Source organism: Solea senegalensis, linkage group LG10 (genome assembly GCF_019176455.1).
Source record: "Solea senegalensis isolate Sse05_10M linkage group LG10, IFAPA_SoseM_1, whole genome shotgun sequence".
Lineage (NCBI taxonomy): Eukaryota > Metazoa > Chordata > Actinopteri > Pleuronectiformes > Soleidae > Solea > Solea senegalensis.
In genome coordinates this window covers 7611906-7635241 of record NC_058030.1, presented here as the reverse complement: position 1 = coordinate 7635241, position 23336 = coordinate 7611906, and the positions used below count along the sequence as shown (strand labels likewise).

Sequence of the window (23336 nt, the reverse complement as noted above, 5' to 3'; positions counted from 1 at the left end):
CTGCTTTTTCTGCTGCTGCTGCTGCTGTAACAGACTCCAGGGTATGAGAGAGAATCGACGGAGCTAATGCTGCACCCACACAGCTCCCAGTGTGCCGCCACATTGTCCCATCATCGGACCAATGCTCCTGAATCACTATCAACAATAACTAGCTTTCATTAGGGCGGTAAAGGACTCATGCAGCGCAAGCCTTGTTGTCTCGTCTTTGTTTTTTTATCTTTTATTAAGAGTCCTCGGTTCTCAAACTGTGGTACGCGAGCTTCCTCCAGAAATGCTGTTCAACTGCACCAGGGTTTGTGATCGGAGTGCAGCGGAGGACTTCTGACCGGAGTGTATAGAAAATGAAACAAATAACAGAACAATAATAATAATTAGAGTCACCTTATGTCTCGCTCCATCTTAATCTAATTAATCACTATACCAGTCTGTATCTGACTCTGACTTTGAGGTCAATATTTTCTTGGGAGGTACGTGGTATAAAAAGTTTGCCATGGCCAAGTGGATAGGGGAACTTGGCTTGTAACTGGAGGTTTGCCGGTTCTAGTCCCCACCAGATCAAAGGGCTGGGGTACCCCTAAACAAGGTACCCAACCCCCATGGCTGCCCACTGCTCTTAACTCTAGGAAGGTTCCTAGCAGAGAACGGGCTAAATGCAGAAAATGTCCTGAAGCGATTCATAAAGTAAATGAAAAAATAAACTATGCGAGGCGGCTGCAACTTAACAATTAATGGACAGACATTAGAGTGGCACCTGTCTCCTTTTTGACTGATACATTAAAGATTTTCATTTAAAGTTTTCAGAGACTGTTGGGACTCATCCCAGGTGTTTGGGTTGCCAAAAAAAAAAATTTAATTTTACAAGCCTTTTAATTGAGATTTACATTGTGTATATTATGTCTTAAATAACATGCATAAAATTAACATGAATTATTCATTCAGATATCAACCATTTCTCTCATATTTCCTTAAGCTGCACCCAGAGGCAGCGAGAGAGAGATTTGCATTTTCTTCTTCTTCTTTTTAAAAATGAAAACAAATGTGACTTATGAAAATAGAAAAGACTTTGGACAGATCCTCGCACGTTATCATGAGATGGGTTCTAATTTTATACACACACACTATAGACACACTTTCATACACAGACCTGCAGCTTGTCAGCACTCTGAGCTCACACACACACACACACACACACACAGAGAGGGAAATGTTGACCCGCTGACTCAGCCGTTTGTCACTTTGTGTGATGACTCTGCTGCAGCTCCAGAACTCAATATGGAGCCACAATCATATGAGAGTTGCGTCCTGACAGCAGCAGCAGCAGCAGCAGCAGCAGCAGACTGATCAAAGCCATCCACTGAGCTCAGGTAAAGACTTGCAGCGTTATCAGAGCAGCAGCTGGGACATGGCAGCTATTCACAGAGCGCTGACACTGTTGTTCTGCCGTTTCATTTCTGTCTGCAGCTGGCGAAAGGCTGACGCTCGCCTACATCTGCCCAACACCGCCTACAAATCCTATTTTGCATGTCGGACATGTTAGTAAAGGATTTAGACCTCTGTGGACCCCTGTTTTACACAAAAAATCCTCCCGAATCAGGCAGGATTACAAGCCGGTGCAGGGAGTGAGCAGTCAGCACAGACTCAGCAAACGACGGGACCAGAAATCAGAATAACAACATATTTCAGTTGCCTGTTATCTCAACTAAGGCCCGAAAACGAGTGTGTCAACAAACCCTAGAAACAAATCATCTTCTTCTGCTTTATCCTCCACATGACGGTCACAGGAGGCGCTGGTGCCAATCCCAGCTGACATAGGCGGGGTACACACCCTGGACAGGCTGCCGGTCCATCACAGGGCCACACAGAGACAAACAACCATTCACCAGAGCAGACTTGGCAGTGAGTTTTAACCACAGTGAGGACAAGGCAGCTGACACAAGGAGGAGCTCCGTGGAGAAAAAGGTGAACAACCGACCAGACTTGCAAAGTTCCGCTTTAACAACATAATGAAAAACCTTCGCCAAAATATTGTGTATTTCAACATTAAGATTAAATGAAACACTATGCCCTAAAATGAACTACTGTCCACCTCCACCCCACTAGGTGGCAACATGCCCATGTCAAGCGGCATTCTGAGTCTTCCTACATCCATGAACGTTTGAATATGCAACCTTATAATCTGACGGAGCATAAAATTGCTCTCATCATCAGTCCCACAAATGTACTGGCCTGGATTTCACCATGTTTTTGTCACCGTTTCTTTCATCATTTCCAGGTTTAAATTGGGAGATAACTAGGTATGTTCAAATGTTAGTACGTTATGTACTATTTCAGTCAGATCAACATGTAAACATGTTTTTATAAAAGTCTTGTTGTAGTTTCTTTTTTTCCCTTATGTTTAAAACCTCACCTGGCTTCTACTTTAGCATCCCATGAATACAGCCGAGTGGTGACTGTTGTTTTTGCAAATTTAGCTGTAAATGCCACAATGCAAAATCCCACTTAGCATTATATATGTGGCACAAACCCAGGAAGTATCTTATTTCTAAGTGCGTTACCATATGCCATTTGTATGTACTGGTGTCCTGTGCAGCTATAAATGGCCTCATTTATATGAAGGATCTTGACTACAGATGTGAACAAGTTTGCCTCAAATGTCTCATTACAAAAGAAAAAAAAGAAATAAAAAACAACACGTTCATGTTCATGCATGTCCTGTGGCCCTGGAGTCTTCTGGGCTAATCATCTGTACAGCATTTGGCTGGACACGTCTCAGCTGTGACACTGTGTGAAATTTGGTGGTGAGAGAACAGGAAAGTTCAGAACAAAGACCAAAGCAGTTCTTGGGAAGATTAATAATATGGGTAAAGGTAAGCTGAAAGAACATTTTGAGCTCACATAGAGCCATGAAACTCTGCACAAACCTGGGGCAAATATGTCTTTCTGACAACTTTCTTATGTGATAAAATGCACCTGACGTTCTGTGAAAACGGATAAATATGTTTGTTTTTTGTTTAATTTTATCTGACCTCGGCTGTTTTTTGATGTGCTAAATCATCTTTTTGTTGATCATACAATTAGGTCCATTTCTGGATACATGGATTTCTTCTTCTTTCACTGAATTACTGTGCGCCATCAGCAGAGGCTACACACACACACACACACACACTGTATCAGCAGCACAGGAATAAAAAGCATGGGGTTTGAAGCTTGAAATGAGCCTCCTCACAACAGGTCGGATGGAAACAAAGATTGTAACCGAACTGTCGCTTTGTAGTTTTGGGGCTTTAGACTACACGGTGAGAACAGAGGACACAGATAGAGATTTGGGAGAGGCATCGGAGGGGAAGTTAGGTGTGTGTGTGCGTGTGTGCACAAGTGAAGGATTAACCTTATTACAGTCAAGGAGAGGAGAGGAGGATACAGTGTATGAAAGAAGAAGGTAGAGAAGCTGATGTAGTGATGCAAAAGGGAGAAGAGGAACACGTATTGCCTCGGGTCAACTGTAGCACAGGACTTAAGTGAGTCTGTCCATGCTCATCTGTTGAGGAAAGCTCAGGATAAAACGTATTTGAATAACTGGCAGGTAAAACTTTCGAGCAATCTTTTCCACTGCAGCTCTTAAAAAAAGCATGGAAAGGAGTAAGAAAATGCATAAGGAGTTGGGATGGAATAAAAACAAAGAGTTATTTAAAGGTGACCAAGAAGAGGATGATGTATGGAAAGAGATGGAAGACAAAGAGTTATTACCTCTGCTAAAGAGGTAAAGTTTTTGTATGTCTGTTTGTTTGTTTACGAGCAGCATAAATCAAATTGGAGTAGGACAGATTTTGGTTAAATATTCTGGGGATAAGTCGGATATACTGTACAAGAAATAATTCGATTTTTGTTTGAGATCCAGACACTCGTCCACACTGTGGGAAACTGAGTGGACATGGTGGAGGTCTGTTCTCCATGAATGCCTTCTCTACCTTGTAGTGAGAGTGACAGAATGTAAAGACCAGCTGGAACACAATGATTTTCATACCAGTACATTTCTTTGGGCTTCCCGGTCTCTTGCCGTGCATCCCCAGCTTACAGCCAAAGTTTTCCTCCCAGAACTCAGCAAACCAGACGTTTCTGCGATTGTTGGACAGCGAGCGGCTCTTGAAGTAACGGTCAAACGCTGCCAACAGACAAAACAAATTGAAATGACCATCATGGTTCTTCACAGGTTGCCGCATATCACGGTGTTATTTCCTTCCTCACCATCCACAGAAGCCCTCTTGGGGAGGATAGTGATGGCGCCCTCAGCCACGCGTTCCTGCTGGACCACCGGAGAGATCTTAGAGCCCCAGCTGTCAGAGCCCACCCACAGGAAGTGACCCGTTAGGTTGTTACGTTTGGCCGCGTCCAGGATTCGTCTGTCAGCATCAGAGGAGACAGATGTAAGAGAGTAAGTAGAGAGAGACAAGGTGCAGATGAGGCTTATAAGGTGTGTCAGAAGACAGTGGAGGACACTAACTGCATTCATTCACCTGCGATGTTGAGCTATTTGAACTTTATCCTTCAAACATTTACCGTACAAATGACACTCTTTTTCCCTCACAAACACATTTAGTGACATCACTATGGTAAATAGGATAAGAAATGAATGATGATTATGATGATGCATCATTATGCTGCAGGTTCCAGTTCAAAAGCTCAAATGTACGACTGAAGCATGTAAACAAAAAGAGTCGTTAGTAGGAGTTATTGTCAAAAAAAAATGCAAAACACAAGAGACAAATATAATCCAAAAGTAGCAGTCAGGGAGTATGAACACATAATCCATAAACACCATCACAGAGGAACCTGAGGAGAAGGAACAGGAAACCAAACTGAACAAATGAGCCAATAAAGAGGAGCACAGGGACTAAATATCCTAGGGTAGCGAAAATAATTGGACTTAAATGAAACACAACAGGGCGAGGCCGAGGTCAGAGTTGACGAGTTGTGGTGCTTTCAAAATGGCAAAATTAGGTAAGTAAGTCGACATATTGTTCCTTAAGTCCTGTAGAATTTAGGATTGTTTAACTTGTCTTTAAAAAAGAAGAAGCCCAGATTAAAATTATATAATATACAGAGTATAATTGGACATTGACAAGATAAGAAAGTAAGTCATTTTTTTTTATATATAGCACCTTTCACAAATATGGAATCACAAAGTGCTTCACAGTGCAATACTAAAAATAAAATACCAACAGGGTACATTAAAAACATAGGTTTAAAAACAAATAAACAAACAGAAATATTCAATAAAAAGAATAAAGCAATAAAAATAAACAAGGAAAAAACACTGAATGTAAAAACAGGGACCAACTTGAGCAACCTAAAGTGCAGAACAAGAGAACATAAATTAACATATCAACTCCAAACATCACAAAAACTCAAAGTTCACACAAAGTCCAACCAAAAACACAATATCCCACAGTCATAAAGTGGAAGAGTGGAAGTGTCTCTTCCTGTGACGGCACGCTGACCAATCAGTGGCCGGTCAGTCTGGCTCAGCACGCTGGGAACCTCACCAGAGCAGGTACTAAAAAGAGTATCTGGTACCAGGTACTATGCTAGTGGAGAACGCGACTTAACCGTGCCGTGCCGTGCCGTGCCATTGGAAACACTCCATAATTAGAGGAAATAAAAAGGACCAGCTCAGTACTGGACTCTGGACTTCACAGAGAAAGTGGGTGAGAGGAGGATGTTAGCAAAACTGAAATCAATCATCAACACCTCTACACCCACTACATGGCACTGTGGAGACTTTACACAGCACTTTCAGCAGAGGACTGCTGCACCCTCAATGTAGTGTTTCAAAAATACCCATCACCTATATTACTATCACTATATACTTCATATATACTATATAGTATATATACATACATACATATATATATACATACATACATACATATATATATATATATATATACATATATATATATATATATATATATATATATATATATATATATATAAATAAAATACATCTTATTTGTATAGCATCTTTCATACAAGGATTGCAGCTCAAAGTGCTTCACAATAAAAGGAAAATAAAATTTAAAAAGCAAATACAACAATAAAACACAACTCAGGGTGGAATGAAAAGGAAAAGTCTAAAGTCAAAATGTAATAATCCTGTTTTAACTTTGAAATCAAACAAAATAAGCAAATAAAACAGTAAAAATAGGACAAATGTATATATATATATACTATATAGACTATACTATTTTGAATGCTTATTCTGTAAAGTACACTTGGATGTCTTATAATTGAGACTTATAATTATTATTATTGTTGTTCCCACTGCAGTCAGATTGTTTAAACACAATGTTTAAATGCACCTTCATGTAAGTATTTTTCATGTTTGTATACTGTATGTTATGTCCATACTTTGTACATTACTTATATTATTCAGTATCTTGCCTGGCTCTCCGTGAACATTTGATACTGTAAGAAATAAATGTTCCCAGCATGGGATCAATAATAGTTAATATTACTACATCTGATCTTAATCCTATCGTATACACTGTATATTCATTTGAGAAACACGAGCCATAACCTCTCTGGTCCTTGGAAGTTTCAGCCATCTCCTCTTGCTTTTGTCAAGTCACACGATCAGTGATTTCTCTGCACGTGATACAGAGATCGAAATAATTGTGGTGGGTATTTGGAGAGTTTGTATTCCTCTACTGTATGGATTTAATACTTAAAAGTTAACAAAATCCAAATATAAAATAAAGTTTTTTTGGGATGTCACTTTAAACTGCTCAATTTAAATAAGAAAACAAACATCCCTCCATGTCCTTATAATATAATAGTATGTAGTATAATATTGGTCATTAAGGCCATCGACCACAGGGTCACTATGGGCTGACATGTAACGTGTGTATTTGTACCTGATGTCGTCCTCGTTGGCAAACATGATGACAGCGCGGGCGTTGGGCGTCTCCAGCAGACGGAGAACGATCTTGTCAAACTCACCGAGTCTCGGCTCTCGAGGAACTTTCAGAGACTGAGCGATGCAGACGCCGCCTGAGCGAGAGGGACGGAAAGAGTCAGTGTCACAAGATGCACTCCTGCTGCGTGAGGAAACATGGTTTACACTAATCTATGCAGTGCTTCGGATGTAGAAAAACTCCTTTGAATACTGTGTAATCACTTTAAACACAGTAATAATGAGCGCAAGTCAATAACTTGTATACTTTTTGTAAAAAAAAGTAAGATATGGAAGCTAATATACAAGGTGTAAGGAAAACAATGTTTTTAAGCTGCACTAATAGACTGCACTTACAGAATACAGCACATTTCTACCTCAACAGACAAAGAACTTGACAAAACTTTGCCAAACTTGTCCTTCATTTACATACACAGCTGCCACACAAGGTGCAACATCCCAACAACTTGGGATTCATGCATACATTCATGCTCAAGGACACTTTGACATCAGGGCAGGAGGAGCCAGACACTGAGGCCAACTGTGCAGTTAGAGGACAACCGTCTCCGTAACACTCACCAGAGTTTTGTGTTAGTAAAGAAAACTACTGAATTCAATATATTGCCAAATTGTTTCATAGGGTGTCAGCATTTTTAGAGTGATGTCGAGTATTTGATCTCACTTAGACGTGGAGGATTCAGTGGTGCAGGGTTCAGATGTATTATGAGGACATCCCGATGCGTTGTAACGCGTTGATGGAACATGAAGCGACGAGGAAAACCATGAACTCTTCCTCTGTTACTCACTGTACCAAAATAAACCACAATCTTCACCAGGAAACTGGTTTCTATGTTTGTTCAGCAGTGTGAGCATCTGCCTGCAAACAAGTTAACACGTCTGTTTCTATCTGTAAATCTGTTAATGAGCGCACTTTATCTCCACCACTGTTTATCTGTTAGATGTGGTATTATTGTCTCTGTTGCTTCATTATGTCTCTGCTATAATGTTTTAATTAACTTCACTGTTCGCCTTGGATATTTTTTTTATCTCCACTCTGCTGCTGTGACGCTTCACCACAGGGATCATTAAACTTTCATCCGCAGTCTCTGAAACAAAGGTCAGGAGGTCTATTAATGCTGTCAGAGACTAAATACTGTCAGATTATCACTAACATCTCAATAATGGGGGTCTACCAGTGGGATTCCTTTTTGCAAGCATGCATTAAATCACATACACAAGAACAACATAGATAAAAATCACCTGTGGACTGTGTAACGGGCAGATGAAGAGAATGATGAGGGAGAAAAGTCATTAAGAGGATGGGAAATGTGAAGGTGGGGAAGAATGAGTTGCTTGCAGACCTGCACAATTAAATTAGGGCAAAGTTATAGAACAACTTCTAAAGCTTTGAGTGTTTCCTGGTCAGCACAGTGATCTCAGTCATCTCAATGGGGGAAAAACACCTGGAACTTCTTGGTCCAGAGGAACCAACTTCAGGTAAAAGAGACACACAGCACTCACATTGCGTTACATTAACTCATGATGAAAAGGGTTTTCTGGTCTTCTCTTTTCCAGGAGCTCTGAACACAGTGTCTGTCCAGTTTCTGAAGGTTGCACTTCAAAGCCAACATGTGGTTACTACGGTCATTTCACTCGCGCTGTGGCAGGAAGTCAGCGAATCAGCGTCTTTGTCACCAGAGAGGACAGAATTGGAAAAACACCTGTACATAGTTGCTTCACCCCACGGATTGGGAGTGAAGTGTTGTTTTTAGTGGCTCTGTTTGTTTGTTTGTGTTTCCACACTTGCACTTGCCAATATGACCAGCAGAGGGCACCAGAGTCTTGTTTTCAAGATGACTGGAGCAAATATTGTGAAGTTCCAGCAGCATTATGGAATATCTGGAAAGACAGTCAAGTCCATGAGGTTTTTTTGGACTTGAACCCTGGACCCTCAGATTAAAAGTCTGATGCTCTACCGACTGAGCTACACAGGCTTCGCAGGGTAGGTTTCGTGAACGCAAAATTCGCCTGGTGGACAAATTCTACAGGGGAAAATTGGTGACAGAAGCCTCATTAATGGGATGCATTTACACATCCATCCAGGGGTTTTAGACTGGAGAAAGCATCACTCAACAGAGGAGGTGGACTAAGACACCACTATCAGCCATGTACAATACTGTCCTGAGCGCTCTTCCAAAAAGAATCAACAAGCAAGATAGAGTCTCACACAAATATTATTTTGTTTTACACAGTTTGAATTTCAAATTTAACACACAAAATCTGGTGTTTGTGTACATCTACAGTGTTTTTTTCCAAATAACGCTTTTTGTTTTACTTCTTTTTAAATGATTACACTATTTTAACATGCAGTTCATTGTAAATAACTGTCAGATATCGAGGGATTCTGTCAAAATGGGCAAAAGCACTTAACTCACAGGACATTTTTCTTGCCCTGCGGGGAAAATAAGTCCAGACATTGTGAGAATTAGGTTTTAAAAGGGTTAAAAAAGAGATTCCTCACTCTACTTCTGGTATTCAAAATTAACAGATTAAAAAAGGAGAAGTAAACCTGCTTAAAAAAGGATTTCCTACTATTGGCAGTAGAACAGTTGCCTTTCCTTTTTCCCCTCCTGTTAGCCATATTTGATATCACAAATACGATGCAAACGAGCATAGAAAACACCAAGTAGAGCACGGACAGTGTCAAGGTGGTAATGTATTTAATTGCAGTGTTTTAAATCATTAATTCATGTTAGAAAAGGTGCAATCTCTGTGGCTTAACTGTCAAAATCGAGCAGTAGATGGTGAAATGACCACATTAACCAAGGTGTCATGTCATCATCTGCAGCAGAGTCAGTTGACGCAGGAATAAATGTTGAATGTATGTATTCCCCCTGGCCAGATTTATCAGTGCTTATGAGTTTTCAGACAAATGGAAAAAGGGGCTCTAAAATGGAACAGTTCACACAAGTTTGCACTTGTCAATGTGACATATTAGATTTCTATCCCAATGGTTTTTGCTTCATTGTAGAGCTGTGTACACTGCTCTTAACTGTGCTCTCATTCATTACGCCTTTCTCCCTCTCTCTCTCCCTCCACTGGCAGCACCGGAGGAGATCCAATGCTTCTGTGTGCCGTCTCATACTGTCCTCGTACGCAGCCAGACCTCATCTTAGTTTCAACTGCGGTAGCTGCAGGTGTTCCCGGGAGAGGCATGGCGTTTACACAGTGACAGACAGCAGTTCACAAACATTTCCCATGCAATCTGATGGAGCCTGAGAAGATGTGTGAGGAACAAAAATAAAAAAGGTAAAGTCGTTAAGTCTGGATGGGCAAGGGTTGACTGAAAACAAAAAACTGCTGCTATACAAATATGTCCGTTAGTGGTATTATTGTATTATGTGGAGTACATGTTGTTTGCTATATGGCGTGCAATGAATGTCCAAAAGCACTAATAAACATATCTATCCATCTATCCGTCTGTCTAAGTCTGGTTATGACTAATTAATACATTCCATCCCAGTGCTGTAATTATAAAAGGGAAACAAAGTTGTCTACCTTCCTTGTCACATCATTAAACTCAATTGTATGTCCTCACACTTCAGGTTTGTGATATTGCACCTGCAGCCTGAGCAGAGCAGTGTGTTGTTGTTTTTAAATTCTGAATTCTGAGCCTCTGAGAACATGAGATGACATTGAACACAGTGGAGACTGCGGCACAATCAACCCCTCACACTGTAAGCTGTTCCGGCTTAATTGGCTCTGGAGAGGGTTTTTTTTTATTTTTCGATTTGTCCAGAAAGATGGAGCAACTTGGTGGCTGAGTGTCGCAGGAAGTCTTGAGGGAAAATGTCAGAGGCTAAAAAAAAAAAAACCTCCGTCTGACCTCCGTCGTTGTGTGTCTGAGATGTTTTAATGAGGTAAAACTAGCGTTAGAGAGTTTAATATCACTGCAGCAAAGATATAAAAATATATCAATAAGGCTGATGGCATGTCTTCACCAGAGTAACCTTTTTTCATATCACTAAGGATTTTAATTAACCCTTTAACACCTAAGCCTCAAAATGTCCGTCTGGGTTTCTTTTCTTATTTTTTTTTTTTACTTATTTTAAGCATAAAAGAGCCAGAAAATGTCCTGTGAGTAAGTGTTTTTGTCCATTTTTTTCCAGGATAACTTTCAATATCTGGCAGTCATTTACAATTTACTGCATGTTGAAATAGTGTGTTAACAATAAAGTTTTATTGAGAAAAAACTGCTTTATTGAGCAGTGTTGGTTCTTTTGCATTCTGTTAAAAGCACTTTGCGATGTTTGTGGGTCGTTTATGACATATTTTTGTCTTATTTCAAAGAGGAACAAATGCTAATATTGTGCACCTTTTTGATTGTGTGCACTTCATGCACCTGTGATGACAAAGACACGTTTACGTTTTTATTTTAACTAGTTACAAATAATACTGTGTACTTCTTTTATGCACTTTGAGATGTGGGAAGGACAGGTATGATCAAAATAATTTTATTGTTAGTTTTAATTTTTTTATGTACGTTTTACATTTGTCATCACCTGCTGTTTACTAGCTGCAGAAAATGTCTGGCCCAGCGACATAACTGCGGCCCGACTGAGTTTGTAATTGAATAGTCCTGATGTCTTTTTTTCCGAGCCCTGAAAATGTAATTGAGAAAGCTGTTTATTTGTGTGGAAACACAGTTGTTAGGAGCAAAAGAGGCTCCTTCACAAACCCTTCTTCTAAATTAAGTTTCAGCCATAGCGGTTTAGCTTTCTTGCAAAAATGTCCTTGCATAAAACTGTCTCTTTCAGAGGACAGTAGTGAAAGCAGCTTGTTGTTGCAGTTTGTTTTGTATTTCCAGAGACAAAGCAATCTCCAAACTTTATTTTATGTTAGTTTGAGTTTTTTTTGTAATATTTTCAAAAGAAAGTAATAATAAAATAAAATGTGGACATTGTGTAGTCGTTGGACCTCCATCTGATTAACGGTCATTTCTGGCACATCATACAAAGGTCAACTGAACAGAACATTATAACTAAGACAAGTGTATCCCACTCATCTTCTTGGCCACCCTCAAACATAATCATTACCATTGGTTCGCGTCAGTTAAATCAGCAGTGTAGTAAGATCAAATATTAATGTCACGGAGATTAAACGTGTGTCTCTGTAAAAGACGGATATCTCTGTGAATGAATGATCCTGTCTGATCTTGTGGCCGCAGGACAAAGAATGGAGATGAAAACGTTTATGAGCCCGCTGCCATTATCATCACCGCGTCATTCACCGTGGAGCTGAGAGGACGTCGGCAGCCACTTATTCAAGACATGGCTTCATTTCGAGGCTTTCTGAGTAAAACTCATTCCATTCCATACAAATGAAGGTGTGAAGGTCAGAGCCACCGGCAGCAGCTCACCTCTTTTTCCTTCATTTGACTTATTTCAGACATTCAAAGGTAGTTTTCAATCAAATACAGTTAAATGACCATCGAGAACCCAATATTCAACATTCAACACAACTTCAAAAACTCAATTTGGATGCTTCTTCTTTCAGCGTCTCTCTTTCCAAGAGTGCTTTGTTGGACAGCTCATACTCGTTTTCAAATGAGCCTGACCAGATTCTTATTATTCAAATTAATCTAATAATAAACAAAGAATAATGACGTGGTTACCAGATTGATTAATAAAGAACACCACAAAAACAAACCATGGTACAACACAAAGCAGCAAATTACTCAAAGTTCCTAGAATAGGGAAGTGAAGTTCTCAGAAGACTTGTCTGCCTGTCTATCCTGTTATTTTCATTTGTACATTTCAGTTTCACATTAATATCGTGTTTCCTTGTGCTAGTTGTTCGTTTGTGGAATTTATGTAAGCATCTATGAATAAATAAGAGGGCCTGAAATGAGTTGCTTTCAAAGACCAGCACCTGCCACTGCTACACATAGATATACACACGGTCTATGATGATACTTTCATATATCAACATGAAAGAAGAGGTGATGAAAAACCAGGAGGAGTTACCTCCTGAAGGGACTTGCAAATAAATGTGGAAATAATAAAGATGGACACACAGACACACCATGAAGTTAATGAGGTTCAGCGAGGACTTTTCCAGCAGAGAAAAACAAAGTGTAAATCAGCTGCGGAGGCTTCTCCTGCTGTGTTCATGTCACGTCATTAACAGACTCTGCACGAAAGCCCCTTACCCTAAACTTATCACAACTAAGGCCAACACAATTCTACCTTAAACAGCCCTTTTAAGGTGAGACAGAGTGTAAGGCGCAGCCAAATCGTCTTCACTCTCACAAAATGTCCTCACTCCTCCTGTGGTTTATAACTTTGTTGGTCCTCACAAACATGTATGTACAAGTGTACACACACACACACACACACACACACACACACACAGATGTGATAATGTAGAAATATATCCTGAAGAAACAGAAAAAGGAAATCCCTGCAGCTTTTAGCAGGCTGAGGATTTACTCTGCTGTGAGCTGCTGAACCGACAATTACACATGAGAAAATCAGCACCGTCACTCACTTCAGTGACAGTAAATTGTCACTTCTCTTTCTTGTGTTTGAGTTGGAAACAACCCGGTCACACATCACCCCGTGACATTCGTCTCTTGTGCACTGTCCATTGCCTCCTCAGAGCTCTCAAGTGAGTCACACGCATTTCAATAAGTTCACACGCCACACACATGACATTTCTCACGCCGAGAAGTGATAAAACTCACTGCACATAAATTAGTCATCCATGAACGGATAAAATGAATGGACTTAAATTGGCAACCTGAAAATAATATTTCTCGTCTGAGCACTCGTGACGCAAACGCACACGAACAAAAAGCTGTGAATGTGTGCACAGGTTTCAGACGAGATGCAAAAATAAGCTATTTATTTGGTTTAGTGGAATTTGTCCTCTATTACATATTATCTTTAAACACTAACCCGACTACCTACCTACCCGTCCCCTACTCTCACTGCAGAATACAATATCATCTGCAAACAGTCCACGGAGACCTCTATAAATCTCAGAAATCGCAGCAAATCATTATGCAAACAAGTAAAGAAAGACAGAAACACAACATAATGGTAAATAATAAAGCTCTTTCCTGTCGACTCAGACAGGAAGTCCTATTTTCAACTGTGTGAAGCTTTTTCAGCACACTTTTAATTATGTGGCGGTAAATACGCACATCTGATAATATATTGGAGTTTTTTAATTTGGAAAAGGACACTCACAGCAAGACTCCCGCCAGACTCAATAAAAATGGTTGGGGACATTCAAAGGTGCACTGTCTAATGGACCTGTTGCTAATAACAGATATCATTTAAACAATTCCTGCAACAATCTTTACACTGACCAAGGCCACTCGCCTCTTTCATTCCTCGCCTTTGAGGCCATGAATGCCGGACTACGAAAGGTTGCCTAGGTAACACATGCACGGCCCTTGACATGAAAGTCAGGTGAAGCAAGGAAAGTAGCTGCCGGTCCAACTTAATGCAAATGTCTCCCTTTGCCCCCGTCCTCACCTCTTTTGACAGTCCGTACTCTTGTGGCGAGTGATTTTCAGGGGTTGAAATCTCCCACATTTGAACCTTTATATAATAAAAAATCAGCATTCATTTCAGCTGGTCAGTTTAAAAGGTTTTCATCATCAACACTGCTGTTTTTTTAAAAAAAGCTAATGTGAGCATGACATATTTAACTGATAACTGAGACCACCCTCTCCACCATAAGCTTGTTTTACCATCTAAATGAATCAGCCAGTCAGTTTCAGCCAGTAAGTGAGTGTTGATTTAATTATCAACAAAAACAAAGTCACTTTTTTGAAAACTGGAAGTCCACTCTGTCATCTATCTGTATTTGTAGGAGCCGAATCAATCAATACACAAAGACAAGCCTACATGATTATAAAAATGATTTGTTGCACTGCTGAAGGAGACAAGAAACCCTCATTTAAACCAAGTTTCCGAGTGTAGCTTAACATCTTGACGTTACTTCTGTTCAAAACAGCCAGCAAAGTTTCCTTTCCCCATTAAAATTCAATTTAAATGTTGCCTTAAAACTTTAATGAGCTAATTTAGAGCATCATTATATGATGAGTGAAGCAAATGAGGAGGTGAGGAAAATGGTGATGGTCCATATGTCAGCTGGCTTTAGTTCTATCCCACAAACCTGCCTCAACATCTGTCTCTGACTCCTGCCTAACAGGAGGGAATGAGCAAAATCAGAAGAAACCTATTAGATACACATACAGATTCTGCTATTCAAAGCCAAAAATAACAAGAGAAAATATAAAAGGAAACTGCATTATTATGTGCTTATAACGTAAATAAAGACACCAAAAATCTCTGAGCAATGCTGATTTTAAACAGTGATTATCTAATGGAGATTTAAAGCCACTCAAGAATGTGCTGGGAATAATGAGGCTAAAGGTATAATATACTATTTGTTTTACAAGGTGTGCCTGAAACAAGGAGAGTAAACTAAGAGAGTAGACTAATTCATGATCATGATTTCTAATAATTTATATTGCTTAATTACTCACCGGAAATATGTCAACTACGGCACCTGTGACGCAAAACATTCTTACCATAAATGCAAGGTAAAATCATTCTGAAAATAATGAGTTTGAGAATTTAAGTATTATTGCAACTGTATTAAAATTCTAGGATGGTCCTTTAGTGGTAAACTAGGTGTCAGATTAAGGTCACATTACACTTTCCTTCACGTGGAAAAGAAAATGAACATTACTCTGACACGGTTTCTGCCTTTCGTCATGTTCAGAGTCGTTTCCTTGTGTTTGAAGCCGGTGAGTATCACAGACATTTTACTCATTACCCTTTGTCTGTCGCCGCTCATTCCCCTGCTGCTGCTGGATGAGCATCAGGACAGCATGAGACATGTCTGTGCTCTCACAGTGGAATGGTGTGATGAAATCCACAGCAAGTGCTCATCACCACCACTCAGTTAGGACCCGTGCAATTCATCCCTGTCCTATTAAACACATAAAGAAACTAGATGCAGATGGACCACAATGATTGCTTTTGATTCAGATGTTCTTGAAATGGTGATTGATCTACTGCCCTGGTTCTCAAACTGTGGTATGTGTACCACCACAGATATACTGTTCTACTGTATATACGAGGGCATGTGATGGGAGCAGAGCTGAGAAAAGTCCGTAGCTATATTTGCTTGGCTTTGCTTTGCTTGCCGTTCCAGAAAGTGGAAACATGCCATTTGAATTCAAAATATACAGCCTAGACGCACATCAGACCACCTGAAGTAATACATATTTGGTCCAGCAGAGGGTGCCAAAAGGCGACGTGTTTGAAGCATTTCTTTTTTCTTCCTCTATCATTTTGTTATTTGTTCATTACTGACATGTTTATTTTGGTCTAGGATTGAGAGTCACGCCCACTTATTGCCCCACACCTGCGTATGCAGAGTGGATGGGGACATTATCTATTTAACACCATCATTGATCCAGAGTGTAGTTCCTCATCTCCTCACCATGTTCGATTAGCTCCTGCTAACAGACGGCAATGTTTTCTATTTGTTAGAGGAAAGATGATCTCCAAACCACAGGCGAGTCATTTTGCTCCGCTAACTTGTTTTCAAGAGAGGAAAGGTGAAGAAATCCCCGCCAATGAAATATTCATCCACTTCCCATTCTGCGTCTAGAGCGGGAAGATGCTGCTTCCAGGAAAAAAAATGAAAAGAAGCATAGCAGATATCAGGAAAATATGGCAATGATTCAACCAAAATAAGATGCAAAATATGACCTTGAATGAGCAAAAGTGAAACGTAAATAAGAAAACTATGAGAAACGGGAGATGAGACAAAGTGTGTCTTGTGCGAGAGCGAAAAAGAGATTAAGGGATAAAGAAGTGGCGAAGGAGAGATGGAGAATGAGGAGCTGAGAGAAAGGCAAGTAAGGAAAGCAGATTATCTTCTGGAGGCTTCCACACATCTTAAGAAGCAAAAGATGGAACTTTTCTCCCCAAATTGAGTTATCTGACAGAGCACTAGTGAATACTAATCTGCAGCGTATACACACACACCAAGGCTGAGTTTAGAAGAGGAAATAAAAATCGGACTTTATTGAAAGGTTCTTTTGTCGACACACAAAGGTAAAATCATCACGGGCTGCTTTGTGCTTTTTCTCACTTTTCTTGACAGTGGACTGAAGCTCTTAGTTTTCAGTTTGTGTTTCAGCTGCTGATGAATTGTGGCAGATTTCCATAGATTCAGCATTCATTCACTCAACCATTGTTGGAATAATGAGGACAAACCCAAACTTCAGGTTTAAGCTGAATTGTAAAATGATTTATAAAAGACTAACACTGGCAATAATAACTGAGTTCCATGTTATGTGAATACAAACATGTGAGTTTGATATTACCGTTTCAAACTTAGTTTACTTAAGTTAAGTTAAGTTATTTGGTCGCCCTTTCTCTTTATGCTGCTACATGGAGTCTTTAATGCTGCAGCGGTATTGTGTTTAAATATTTTATTACTAGACAGTCACACTGTTCTAAGGTACAGTGTGTAATATTCTGCGTGTTGCAGCGGAATATTCCTCACACTTCAGTTCCAAGTGTGGAGCCTTCAGTTAGTATCAAAAGTGTGTTCCTTGTGGCAGAACTGACCCAACTCATGATATTCTGGGGTAATGAAAATCAAAGATTCACACAGTCAGGTGATTGTGAACTTAGGAAAAGTAAAATATAATTATTTTATGATCAAAAAAAAAAAAAGCAGCTACACACTGGGCTTTAAAGCTAAAGCAACTTTCCACTTTATTTAATTAGACACATTTCACTGCAATCCCTGTTGCAGTTTTGTTCAATGTTTGTGTTCTTTTCTGAAAGTTGTGAAACCAACGACATGTCCACTGTAATTCCATCATTGCTAAGTGGGACTTTACGTTTGCAGGTTTTTTAAACGTCTCACAGATGCTCCTGCTGTGATTGTCATGAACCGCTCCGCCTCGAGACGACAACAACAGATGACACCCGAAACACAAACAAACAAAAAGCATCTCTCAGGGACAACACAACAACAACAACACCTACACACAGGTTTTAAAGATGAATGTATCCTCAAAGCTGCTGAGCTGAATTCAGGCGGGAGTTCACACAGACGTCCGTCTACTGTCGGCAGGAAGTTTTAAAATGAAAGGGATATTCATTCTGATTTTCTATTTGTCCAAAGGCCATTTTTTATTCGCTATAAGACACGTTTTGTCAAAGCCAACATGTGGTTATTACGGTAATTTCACTCACACTGTTGCAGGAAGCCGGCGAATCAGCATCTTTGTCACCAGAGAGAAGAAATTTGGAAAAAAGCCTGTACATAGTTTCCATTTTTTGGCCTGTTTTTAGACACTGAGACAGACTCAAACAAATGTTATTTTAAATATGTTTTATACTGTTCAAATTTTAAATTGAACACGCAAAATCTGCTGTCCGTGTACAACTACAGTGTTTTTTCTCAATAAAACATTTTTGCTTTTCCTTATTTCAAATTGTTAATACACTATTTTAACATGCAGTATTTTATAAATGACTGCCAGATATTGAACGTTATTCTGGAAAAACGGACAAAAGCACTTAACTCACAGGACATTTTCTGGCCCTTTTATGGTTAAAATAAACAAGAAAGGCTTCGGTGTTAAAGGGTTAATGTAATCGAAACATCTCTGAATTTGGTAATTAACTAAATGATCAGTGATTGGCAATAAATCAATGCATCTCGCTGGATTAGCCTGCAGCGTCTGCAGCAGCATCTGAGAGGATTCATACCATCACATGTCACTGCTGTTGATATAAATACTATACATTTACAGTCTGCTAATGAAGGCACTTCCATGTGCAACACTGTGTGTGTGTGTGTGTGTGTGTTTAAAGCAACAGCAGACATGAAAGCTCTCTGATGCCACAGAGGAGCCACAGCTGCTCTCTGCACAGCATCTTGTTATTAATCTAAAGCTTTTAAACACTGTAGTCGTGGCCATTCTTCATGATTACTGCTGCCGCTGCCATTTACACACAGATTACGGCGGTGTCACAGACCCAGCTAAATATATACATGTAGACGTTAGAGTAGTAAGGGGCCTATATTCGTAAAAGCCGCATACAAATATGCCCTTTATGACACAACGTTGAGAGAATTCTTAGAACTCTTTTCTTTAAATGTTGTGCTCACATATAAGACTAGATAGATCCTATTAAATTCTATTTTTAGAGCATCTCATCTTTCAGAGAGCTGCTGGTATGCAGAACTCAAAAGATTAAAAAGCATTATTCATCTATTTAAGATAACTTTGCAAACCAACTATTCAACAAAGCTGAATTTTATCTACTTTCCATGGTTACTGACCTAAAACGTTTGACAACGTTTGACCGATACTAGAGCTGAAACGATTAATCGATGAATCGATTATTAATCGATTACTAAATTAACTATTTTGATAATCGATCAATCGGTTTGAAGCTTTTTTCATGATTAAAACAAGATTTCTGATTGTTTAAGCTTCTTAAATATGAATATTTTCTCCATGTCTTTGCTCTGGATAACAAATTAATCATTAAAAGTCAATCATTTTGGTTTGTGGACAAAACAAGACATTTGAGAACATCATCATTTCCAGGTTTGACGAACACCGATCAACATTTTTTATGGTTTTCTGATATTTTATGGACCAAACGATTTGTCGATTAAAATAGTCGACAGATTAATCGATTATGAAAATAATCGTTAGTTGCAACTCTAACCGATACATTTAAAATAGCATCAGAAGACACAGCACAACAAAAACATCAAACCTCAAGAGGAACTATTGTGCCTCACAAATGTGACAATTCAGAATTTGAAGACACTTGAGCAAGCACAGGTTGCCGCTCTTACCAGGGACCACATGGAATTCTGCGAGTTCTAACAATCACTCGAGTGCCACAGCATACGTCACTGTTTTAATACTGGAAACTGCAGTCGTTACAAACTGCCGAGGCATGCGCTGATCGTTTCACCGTCACAAAAGGATTGAAGGAGTAAAAACAGTGCTTATAATATGGTTGCACCCACAAGACTGTTTCCATTTGACATCAGGTATGACAAACTTCACTGATCCTTGATGCTTGAAGATGAAAACAGTGGAACTCCTTCAGATGAATTGCAACACATTTTCTGATTACTAAAACATCTTTTAACTGACTGACAGCCCCTGTTTTTTTTTTTTTTAGTAGATTTTCTTTTGATCAGTGATTCAATGAGAAAGTACTTGATTTGTCCTCAAACACAATGAAACTACCACACACACCTGATCCTTTACAAGCACAAACGCTGATGAATTGCTCTTATAGCCTGATTCGTATTGGAGCTCCTCTGGGTGCCGTATCATTTCAATCAGGGTCTGATTAGGTCACAGTGACCATGTGGAGAAAAATAGGCGTCAACCTCTTCATGTAATTTCATAAAGCGTCACTGGCACAACGTCTTGTGCACTCATCAATGAGCAGTGAACAGGAAGTAACCTCAGGGGTCTGAACTCTCATTTCCTTATTTGAACTTCTGATAGGAGAACTACACAAGGTTTCTTACCCAGTTCTCTGGAGATCTGGACGAAGGCCTCCACGCCGCTTTCGCCATAGTTTCCTTCGGAGGCTAGCGTGGAAACATAGTTCCAGCCCATCGCCGTCACAATGTCCAGCATGGCCTGAGCCTGGTAGGAGTCTGGAGGGACCACGCGGGAGAAGAAGTCATAGCGGGTGTTGTCGCTAAGCTCTGGGGCTGTCGATGCGTAGCTGATCTGAGGAATCTGTGGAGACATGGAAAAGGCAATGGTTTGAATAATAGAAAGTATGGTAGACCAGTCATACAGCGTTTCCAGTCTCTTTCTCATTCAGGTCAATTAATAGTGATATTCTAATATATTACATCTGTTTGATGATTTCAGATTTGGAAACACAGATCAATATTTTCCACCAATCTGTGGAAATTTACTGTTCAAACACTGCTGCTAGTGACTGTTCTACTACACCTACCAAGCATAAAGGTCCCCTTGGGGGAATGATTGCAACTTCATCACCAGCAACATCTTTCTACACCATGAAGAATCTTAAAAAAACAACCAAATAAGAGTCAAAAAGACGTGTCAAAAATCTGTCAAGAACAAGTGTGTCTGTCTGTCCTCAGAGAGGACTATTTACTAGTCTTTGTTCTTAGTGGTAATTCCAGTATAGTCTGTTTATTATAGCTTATTTTGTTTACCTTATAGTTGTGTTTTTGATAGTATTGCTTTGCTTCAAATGTTTAGTTTTGTATAAGTTTATCTTTATTGCAATGTCTGGGTTAGACACACTAGTGGGCACTTGCGGACACTTTACCAGAGCAGAAGAGACAATAGATGTTTGTTTGCTTTATTTGACAAAATAAACCATCAAAACCTCAATAACCCAGCATGGACATTCAGTTTTCTTTTGCCCGAGTACATTACCTGCCCAGGGTGGGATAGTAGTCGTTTGATTTAGTTAAGTTTATTACGATGAACATCATTTTTGTTGACGGCCACTACAACAATCCCAAAACGTGACTATTTGGGGAAAAGCTGCTGATGAACCTCAATAATGATCTATTTTCCAGCGATTCTGCCTGTTGCAGCTATAAATCAGTGAGTAACATACCTATATACCGTTTGTTTCATTTGTGTCTTTCCAAAGTCTATAAACAAGAGACCAAAAAGTAGAAAATTGTGTTTACAGTGTTGTATGTCGGTGTGTCCCACAGTATATTTGTTGTGATCCAGATAAAACCTTAAATCCTGACCTTCGCCTGCTTCCTGTTGTTCTGTCTCTTGTCAGAGTCGAGTTAGCGAGCTCTGCTGTGTGAATTAAGAAGGCGGATCAGGACATAGATCCTGCAGCAGAAGGGCCGACAGGCCCAGCAAGGATGGATAATGGTCCTTTATAGAAGGATTGAAGGGCTGATTGATTTGACTTCAGTCGGAGGCTGAGGTGTTGGGCTGCGTGCCGCCGGATGCCTCATCAGGATTCACAGAGGAGGAGGAGGAGGGAGGAAGACGGATGACCAAGGGCCTGACAGCAATACAAATGTCACTTGGGCCGACTCGCTCAGTGACAAGAAGCAAATTAAAGGCCTATACTGTAAATACAAACCTGTCTGAGAGCTGACACTATCAGAGCACTGCAGGTTTAACACATCAGAGACGAGCTGAACATCCTTTTATTTTTTTTTTCCCCCACCAGAGCCAAGCACATACAACAACTAGGCATCTGACACTTTTTAGACTTTCTAAACTTTAAATGTTTCCTCACCTATTTGACTGGAGAATGAAGTTAGCTGAAGTTAATGTTCTCCATTTGTTGTGAAAAAAAAGTATGACACACTTGGCCGTGAAAACATCGCACCATAGAAGTATTCAGAATTTCTGTTTCTGTTTCTAACTTCAGGAAAGTGTGCGAATGACACAGTGCAGTATATACAGAGGCGATAAGAAATATAGAATGTCTTATATCCTTTCTCAGCACAACCTATAGGTAATATCATGAAACATTTTCTTCTTCTATTTTCACTACATAAACACACCTGAGGCAAAAAAATGACTCCAAGTGTTTAAAATCAGAATTTGTGAAATTTGGAAAAACGTCACAGTTCAAAGTTCACTTGGCTCGTTTTCATGAACAAAAAGAAAAGAAGACTTCTGCTCAATTATTGCACTACTAAAAAATGACTCGACAACATATAAGACGATCTGTGCCGCCTGAGCACTAAGGGTTAACACCAAAGTGGAATCGTGTGAGGCTCGCCGACCTGCCCCAAATTTCCAGGAAGTGTTTATTCATGAAAAATTTAATTCAGAGATAGAAATCCTGCTTCAGGATCCACAATTTTGGGCAGCATCAGCAGTGGAACAAATACTGTGACAGACAGTTTACGACTCTGGAGTAGCTGTTCGTAATGTTGACAATGTCAATGAAGTAAAGAGGTGAAGACGGTAAATACGTGTCCATCACTGATGCAGACAAGGTTGTATCATAAAAGTGTGACAAGTGTGATAAAAAAAAGTTTTGATGTGACCAGGGAGACTGATCACATCAGAAATCACCAAAAACATCATGGGGGTGGGTGTGCACACACAGACACACACACACAGGCGCGCACACACGCACACGCACACACACACTACAGTTAAGGCTGAAATAACAGCAGCTGCAAAAAAAATAAGATGAGGACCCACCATTAGCATTAATGATGCATTGTGGGCTGAATAAACAGCAGCATCACTTATTGATGCTCAGTCAGCTGCCGCTCCATTAAAAACACATCAGCTAGTCGTATTTACACG

The 23336-nt window shown here is 39.8% G+C and overlaps 2 protein-coding genes across 6 annotated transcripts in view; both read right to left on the bottom strand.

Annotated features, from left to right (window-relative positions):
- Nucleotides 1–23336, bottom strand: part of LOC122776381 (receptor-type tyrosine-protein phosphatase zeta-like) — a 940026-nt gene that overhangs the window by 122689 nt on the left and 794001 nt on the right. The window lies entirely within an intron of this gene.
- Nucleotides 1–23336, bottom strand: part of LOC122776390 (metabotropic glutamate receptor 8-like) — an 81004-nt gene that overhangs the window by 32672 nt on the left and 24996 nt on the right. For both annotated transcript variants that reach the window (XM_044036906.1, XM_044036907.1), the window contains exons 3-6: nucleotides 20573–20789; nucleotides 6915–7050; nucleotides 4246–4400; nucleotides 4025–4162 (exon numbers count right to left, since the gene is read on the bottom strand). In XM_044036906.1, the coding sequence (XP_043892841.1) occupies nucleotides 4025–4162; nucleotides 4246–4400; nucleotides 6915–7050; nucleotides 20573–20789 (646 nt within the window). The remainder of the gene's footprint in view (nucleotides 1–4024; nucleotides 4163–4245; nucleotides 4401–6914; nucleotides 7051–20572; nucleotides 20790–23336) is intronic.